General features: G+C 36.6%; 2 protein-coding genes across 2 annotated transcripts; both read left to right on the top strand.

Annotated features, from left to right (window-relative positions):
- Positions 1-1,040: 1,040 nt before the first annotated feature.
- LOC117293489 (E3 ubiquitin-protein ligase TRIM56-like) lies at positions 1,041-2,322 on the top strand. Its single transcript, XM_033775836.1, has one exon. It carries the CDS (start codon positions 1,045-1,047, stop codon positions 2,320-2,322), a length of 1,278 nt encoding a protein of 425 aa, XP_033631727.1. The 5' UTR covers positions 1,041-1,044.
- Positions 2,323-3,133: 811 nt separating this feature from the next.
- Positions 3,134-5,591, top strand: LOC117293793. The gene has a single exon (XM_033776236.1). The coding sequence runs from the start codon at positions 3,205-3,207 to the stop codon at positions 3,754-3,756; it is 552 nt and encodes a 183-aa protein (XP_033632127.1). The 5' UTR covers positions 3,134-3,204; the 3' UTR covers positions 3,757-5,591.
- The last annotated feature ends 2,550 nt before the right edge of the window (positions 5,592-8,141 follow it).

Here is an 8,141-nt window from a genome sequence, read left to right as displayed (position 1 = left end):
TTTTATTATACAAGTCTCAACATTTATTTAAAGAAAACAGTTTTGTGTAACTGGCATAAACAAGACTTATGTATATTTAATTTGTCATAACTGGTGACATTTCATGTTTAGCTTTGATCAAATGTTAATTACATCTTAGGCATAGGTACATTATTTGTTCTGGACACAATTGTACAAAATTTAAGAGTTTTGACACATACCCAGAAAGATATTATAACTTTAACTTTAATTTCAGGTTGATGGGTTTATTAAACCAAACACTGATGTGAGATTAGCATTAATTAGGCATTCATAAATACCAGTAATTATAACCAACTGGTTTCCGCGTGTCGGGCGCGCAAGATTATCACGCGGAACGCAATTCATAGCTATAGTAACAGCTCGTAATCTAAGCGTGTGCGCATACACACAACCCACACACATCAAACAGATTCTTCACAAAGTTTTTGAAAAAAAATATTTCAAACCTTGAATTTTCAACTATTAAACAGTCTATAATTGTATTTTTGAAATGTTTTTTAACAAAAGGGCATTTATGAATGGGAATAAAAGAGTAGTGACTCGTTCTTAAACGTCCGTTTAAAACCTTGCAGGGTTGTTGCCATGCGATAAAGGCCCATCACACAACCGCCGACTCTGCCGGCTTTAAATGTACGTTGAAGAACTTGTCGCTACCCTTTTATTCCCTTATCAATTACAGGATTCTCATCACTCTGTGCTGGGATGCTCAGTGGGGTAGTAGTTTAGTTATCAGCTCTAGGATGCTGTAGGTCATGGGTTTGAATCCAACCTGAGTAGGTTGCTTGGGATTTGTGTCTGCATCACTCAGTGGAAAGCACTGAGTATACAGCGCTTATCACACATTGGTGAATGGTGAAGTACTTTTCTTTAGAAATTCAAACTGCTGAGTACAAGTGTTTTATTTGTATTGATGCCATGATCTATCAGTTTAAAGACGTGTACTGAAAGTGGTTCTAATAAACTGAATGCTTAATCTTATTTAAAAAGTAATGTTTTGCTCCTTTGACCCTGTTTTCAGATAAAATGGCTTCATCAAACCCACCAAAGGTTTCAGCTCTTCAGAAAATTGTCCAGAATCATCTGGAGTGTGGTATTTGCTACGAGCAGTATAATGATCCCAGAGTTCTTGACTGTCTGCACAGCTTCTGTAAAATCTGTTTGCAGAAATACCAGTCTACAAACTACAAAGATGCTACGATGCTTATTTGTCCTGTGTGTCGAAAAAAGACACAACTTCATCAGAAAGATGTTCAAGCTCTCAAGACTAATTTCAACATAACTGGTCTTGCAGATCAACTGAAGCTGGTCAGCTTATCTGAAGACAACCAGTGGGTTTGTAAACTATGTAAGGACAAAAATGAGGCAACTCATTTCTGTTTTGACTGCCCTGCGATCTTTTGTGCAAACTGCTACAAAATGCACCAGAAAAGCCACACAGTAAACACTTTGAAAGACATAAGTGATGGGAAGATTGCAAGCAAAGACAGAAAACCAAAACGCCGTCCAGAATGCCAAACTCATGAAGGTGAAGTGATGTGGTTCTACTGTACAACTTGTGATGTGATGATTTGCCAAGCTTGTACTGTCATAGATCACCGTAATCCACAACATGAGTATATTGACTGCAACCGAGCCTCATCCACATACAAACAGTCATTGGCTCAACTCTTTACTCCCCTTGAAGAAACCATGAAGAAGCTTAAACAATCTCAAGCAACTGCCTCAACAATGAAAGCCAACCTAAACATCGCAGTTAAGAGAACCATGGCAGACTTGAAGAACAGAGCGGATGAGATCAGGGCTGAGGTAACAGCTCAAGAAAGACGCATCATGGATGAAATACAAACCACCCTTAAATATCGCAGCAGGAAATTGGAGGAATTTGAGCAAGCAGTGAGGGTAAACTTGCAGCAAATACAGCAATCATTGCAGAGCGCCAAAGATGTCAGCAAGAGTTCATTAGCTCCTGACTTCCTTGCAGTCTATTCTACTATCAGTCAGGACTTGAAGGAACTTAGAGATAAAAATCAACCCAAGATAGATCCGACCCTTTCCAATCTGAGATTCACTCCAGGGGTTTGTGACTTCTCCCTGGGTAATCTGATTATGAAGGAGCCAAGGTGGGAGCTTTGTTTGGAGTATGATGAAGGAATCAGTCGGGCTAGGGATATTGACGCCTCTATTCCTGGGGATGAGGTGGCAGTGGCAGACTACGGGAATAGCAGAGTTGTAATCTACGACACTACGGGACACCAGAAGAAAACTATCGACCTACCACATAGTAAGTCTTTTACAATTTAAGTCTTTAGTTAGAGGTGTATTAATGCTGTAACTCTCAGTTCAAACAGTTTTAAAAACTGCAGTTGAGTAGTTTTCAGTAGAACAGTATTTCGTGAAATTAAGTCATTACTCTTCCAAAACTGAAACCAAATCTGAGAAAGTTTAATCAAACTTATCAACACAGATCGATCATTAAAACCTGCAGTGAGGGACCTGTTTGGTTGCAAGGCCCCTTTGGTCATTATCATGCTGGCATTTGTCCCCCACATAGGTTTTAATTATTTGTTTTTTATTTAGTATTCAAACAATTGTAATATCTCAGGAAATTTGTTCACTCCTCCAGGTGTTGCCTTGGTTAATTTATTTTATTTTAAGTCGGATCATAATTGAGATTGATTAAATGACCTTGCAGGCTCTAGTGCTGTTGTTATACATACTTTCTACATGATCACTGAATCCACTCTATCTACTGTCATTCTGAATATTTACATTCTTCTATTCAACACCATCAATAAAGAAGTTTCTATTTCTAAATGAAAGGATAAATAACAACAAGTAATGCAATTAAAAAGGAGTTAACCAGAGTTCTCTTGATAGTAGTCACCTTGCTAGTATGAACAGATTACTGTTTATTGTCCTACTGTATTTCAAAGTTGCACGTAGGTGCTTTGTGAGTTATTAGGAAAGTAATACTGACTTTTCTAATATAGGACAAAATTTAATAAAGCAAACGTATGTTTTGCATTTTTCACAATCATCAAATTAAACAGACTGAAAGTAATTTGCAAATTAATTGTCATTGTATTGAGTCCTATCCATTTATTCATTTGTTTTTCAGGTCCATGGGCTGTTGCTGCATTCAAGAATCAGTTAGTGATTGTAGATGAGACCAACTCTGTCAAGATGTACAATAGGAATGGCAACAAGATGTTTGAATTCCACACAGTGCCTCATAGTGAAGTGGGCAAGACATCAGTAAACCTTGTGAGTGTAGCAGTCATAAAGGATACAATCATGGTCGGGGATTGGAAGAGGTTAGTTATAACTAAACACAGATCCAGTGATGGTTCACTGATAGACACTGTTACAGTTCAGACTAAACCTTGGTACTTGGCCATTGACAGCAAGGACAGAGTTGTAGTCAGTGGGAGCAGTCAACAACAAGTAGACATTGTTGGAGTCGATGGTGGTACACTTATCAGCATCTATCCAAAGATCAATAGTCAACAGGTTAAATACTGCACAGGTGTATGCTGTGACAGCTCAGCTATCTACATTGCAGTGCGCAATGGGGATTGCAACACTGGTCATATTCATCGGTATGACACTCAGGGTAGATTTCTCAGCTGTATTGCTCAGGGTCTGCACAGCCCACATGGAATCTCATTGACATCAGATGGTCAGCAGCTTGCAGTGGCAGACTGGGAATCAGTGAAGATTTATAACAAGGTGTAATGTTATCTGATTATGATGATACTGGTAAGAGAAATAAATGCTACAAGTACAACATGTACATTGACATGTAATGACCACAGAGTGTCCATACAGCTCAATAAAAATCAATCAAGAATTCGAAAAGATGTGTGTTATTCATTCTTTAATCAAACAAACATCTTATCAGTTTAAATTGGAAACTCACTTTTAGTTTAATAGATCAATAATATCAGTTAAACATCCACACAATTGTTTAATTCAAACCTTAACATAGTGAACTCTTAGTAGTGTTGAATTAACTTTTCTTAAAACACCAACAAATGTGTTGACATGTGAATGGACATGCAGGCTTTCACTGGGAAGAATTTTACTTGATTCATTTACAGTTTTTTTTCTCCCTAAACCACCCTCAGGTTCTTCCATGAGAAATGTTACCAGCCTTTGCCCTGCCATTTTTTTTATGATATTGGAGAGTAATTCAACACTGTTCAGTATAAGCCTGCATGTCCATTCCAATATTTATGGGTGGTTTGAGGTTCTGAAAAGATTTACAACTACTCTGAAAAAGTGTTAATGTAACGGTAGAAGAGTGCTCCCTTTATTGTTGTTCCTGTCCCATTCAAGATTGACCATGTATACTTTAATGACTTGTAATCAGAAAATAACATCTCTGTTAGTTGAGTAGAATTTGTTTTCATACTATCAACGTTGATTTATAAAAGAACAACTGTTTTACCTTGTTATCCATTATCTTTCTCTACTATCTAACCAATCTTAACTTCAGGATTTTATATGATTTCGTTTTTATGTATTAAAAATGCCAACAAAATGTTCCACACAGGGATCATACAATTGTGACGGTAGAAATTGTCTATTCAAGATTGACAAAGTCTACTTCATTGATTTGTAATCAGAAATATAACATGCTGTGTTAGTTGAGCAGAATTCATTTTATAAACATCATGGTTGACTTGCAAAGGAACAATAGTTTACTTTGTTTATTGTTATGTTCTTATAATGCTCTATGGCCTAATTGTATTGTATTCTAATGTAATACGTTTGTAGTATTTGTTGTTGAATATAATAGTAAGCAAACAAATTGCAGATCAGCCAAAATAATGAGGAGCATTGAAAGGTCAACTCTGATACCAATTTTTAAACAATTACCAGAAAGACTTTGCAACAGACATCAACTGAAAACACATTTTACATTGTTTCTAACCTGTTGCTAGTCGGCTCTTGTGTAATTTATGAATAGACAGATATTTTTAGTTCATTAAACTTAACTTGATTGTTGCTCTGATATACAAAGTTTGAAATCCTACTTGTATGTAGTTGTTGACCAACTTACTGACACTACAATCTGAGAATGAGTAAATACGGAGTTCCCCCAACTTGCCTGATAAGCTGGATGGCTTTATACTAAGCACTCTAAATACTCCTGGATGACCCTGAATGTGGGTCAGATTGATCCAAACATGGGTCAGGTCTAATTGGATCTAGAGTCAGGATGAGTAATCATGGAGTTCCTCCAACTTGCCTGGTAAGCTGGATGGCTTTATACTAAGCACTCTTAATACTCCTGGATGACCCTGAATGTGGGTCAGATTGATCCAAACATTGGTCAGGTCTAATTGCATCTAGAGTCAGGGTCAGTTCTGAGTCAGGAGTTTTTAGAGTACATGGCAACTGTGAAGTAGGTTTGCTCTTGTAGACACAATTAATAGTCTGATCATGGTGTGGAAAAAGTAGGACTAGAAATATTTGACTCATTTGTTTGGTATTAACCAATGAAGGAAGTTAAGTCTATTTTCTATAATCAAGATTTTTTTTCTGTAGTTAGTAAAAAGAAGTTTGGACTGATGTGTTAAACTTTCTGAATTTGCTTTGATGTTAAGGAACATGTGTAAAGTGATTTAAAGATAAATATAATGTTTTTCCTGTTTGACATTTATTGGGAGTTAATTTTACTGGACTAAGATTGTTTATCTGTAGTTAGTTCTAAAACAGTAGTTTAGTTAATGTTTCAAACTAGGTTTGATCTGTGTTTATATGTTTTTATGTACTGGACACTATTGGTAATTACTAAAAATGTAGATTGTTGTATTCCTATATCTTCATTTGACAGTTGAACTTAACCACCGAGCGGTTAAGAGCACCGAATTCAGACTCTGGTGTTTCTGACCAGCAGAGTGTGGTTTCGAATCCCCAGCCGCGACACCTATGACCTTAAGCAAGACACTTAAAGGAACACGTTGCCTTGGATCAGTCGAGTTGGTCTTTGAAAAGCATTTGTAACCGTTTTTTTATAAAATGCATAAGATTAGAAAGATAATTTAATAGTAGAATATAATGATCCACACAAGTATCACTCGAAATTGCGTGGTTTTCCTTTTACCTTGTCGACTAACACCGTCGGCCATTTATGGGCATGATGGGAGTCAAATTTTTGACTTCCATAAATGGCCGACCGTGTTAGTTCACAAAGTAACAGGAAAATCACGCAATTTCAAGGCAAATTTGTGTGGATCATTGTATTCTACTTTTAAATCATCTTTCTAACCATATGCATTTTATAACAAACGCTTTTCAAAGACCAACATGACCGATCCAAGGCAACGTGTACCTTTAACCATTGCTTCGTCCTTCGGATGGGACGTAAAAGTCGTTGGTCCCATGTGTTGTGTAACGCATGCAAAAGAACCCAGTGCACTAATCAAAAAGAGAAGGGGTTCGCCCCGGTGTTCCTGGTTGTGGCTGCCGTAGCACCTTGTATAGACCCTTATAAGGTGCTAACTAATTGGTTCTCAGAATTCATCACTGCAATAACCTTAATATAATAATCTTTCTGAAAGTTTGTATAAACTCAGCGCCTTGAGTACCTTGTTTGGTAGATACGTGCGCCATATAAGACTTTGATATTATTATTATTAATGATTCTTCCAATTAACTATAATTGCTTTGATCTTAAGAAACATGTGTACATTATGATCAAGTCATATAAAAATAAATACTGCATACATCATACATGTATATGAGTTTGATATTAACCTATGAAAGGAGTTTACTTTAGTTTCATTGTATAATCAAGATAGTTTTCTGTAGTTAATAGTGGAAGCAATTTTATTACTTCCAAGTTCCAACTATCTTGATTTGCTTTTATGTTAATTGCACTGGACACTTTTAGCAGTTACTCAAAAAAATTGTTGGCATAAAAACTTACTTGGTAACGAGCAATGGAGAGCTGTTGATTGTACAAAACCTTGTGGGTAACAGATCCCTCTGAAGTAACATGGTTTTAGAGAAAGAGGTATTTTTTCTCTCTAAAATACTGAACTACTTCAGGTCTAAAGCCTTTTTATTACGCATCTGAAAGTATGCAAAGTGTTGCAACAAGGGTGCATTTTCTTTCTTTATTCTCTTGCAAATTCGATGACCAGTTGAGCCCAAATTTCCACAGGTCTGTTATGTTATGCATGTGTTGGGATACACCAAGTGAGAATACTGGTCTTTAACATTTTACAAAACGTGTCCAGTGCCTTTAAGGAACAGGTGTACATTATAATCAAGTCATATAAATACAAACACTTTATACATCATTTATATGAGTTTGGTATTTACCTAAAATAAAGGGGTAACTTTAGTTTCATTGTATAATCAAGATTGTTTTCTGTAGAAGTGTCTTGGCCAAGTGGTTAAGAGCAAAGAATTCAAACTCTGGTGTTTCTGATCAGCAGAGTGTGGGTTCGAATCCCCCAGTCGTGACACTTGTGCCCTTAACCAAGACACTTAACCATTGCTTCATTTTTCGGATGGGACGTAAAGCCGTTGGTCCCATGTGTTGTGTTCGCATGTAAAGAACCCAGTGCACTTATGAAAACGAGACGGGGTGTACCCCGGTGTTCCTGACTGTGGCTGCTTTTATGCACCGTAGCACCTTGTAATCCTTTATAAGGTGCTACATAATTCATGATTTTCATTATAGAAAAGTTTGAAGTTAACTTTAGTTTCAATGTATAATCAAGATTGTGTTATAAAGCTATTGTGTTATAAAGCTATTAGAAGTAGTTGTATTGCTGATACTTCCAATTATCTGGATTTGCTTTTATGTTAAAGGGAAGGTACACGTTTGGTTATTGTCAAAGACCAGTCTTCTCACTTGGTGTATCCCAACATAGGCATAAAATAACAAGCCTCTGAAAATTTGGGCTCAATCGGTCATCGAAGTTGCGAGAAAATTATGAAACAAAAAACACCCTTGTTAGACAAATTTGTGTGCTTTCAGACAGGAATAAAAGACTTTTAGCTAGAAGTCTTTTATTATTTAAGTGAGAAAGTACCTCTTTCTCAAAAACTACGTTACTTCAGAGGGAGTCGTTTTCCACAATGTTTTATACTATCAACTG

Source organism: Asterias rubens, chromosome 8 (genome assembly GCF_902459465.1).
Source record: "Asterias rubens chromosome 8, eAstRub1.3, whole genome shotgun sequence".
Taxonomy (NCBI): Eukaryota; Metazoa; Echinodermata; class Asteroidea; order Forcipulatida; family Asteriidae; genus Asterias; species Asterias rubens.
The sequence above is the reverse complement of the archived record's forward strand: the minus strand, read 5'-3'. Positions and strand labels throughout refer to the sequence as shown.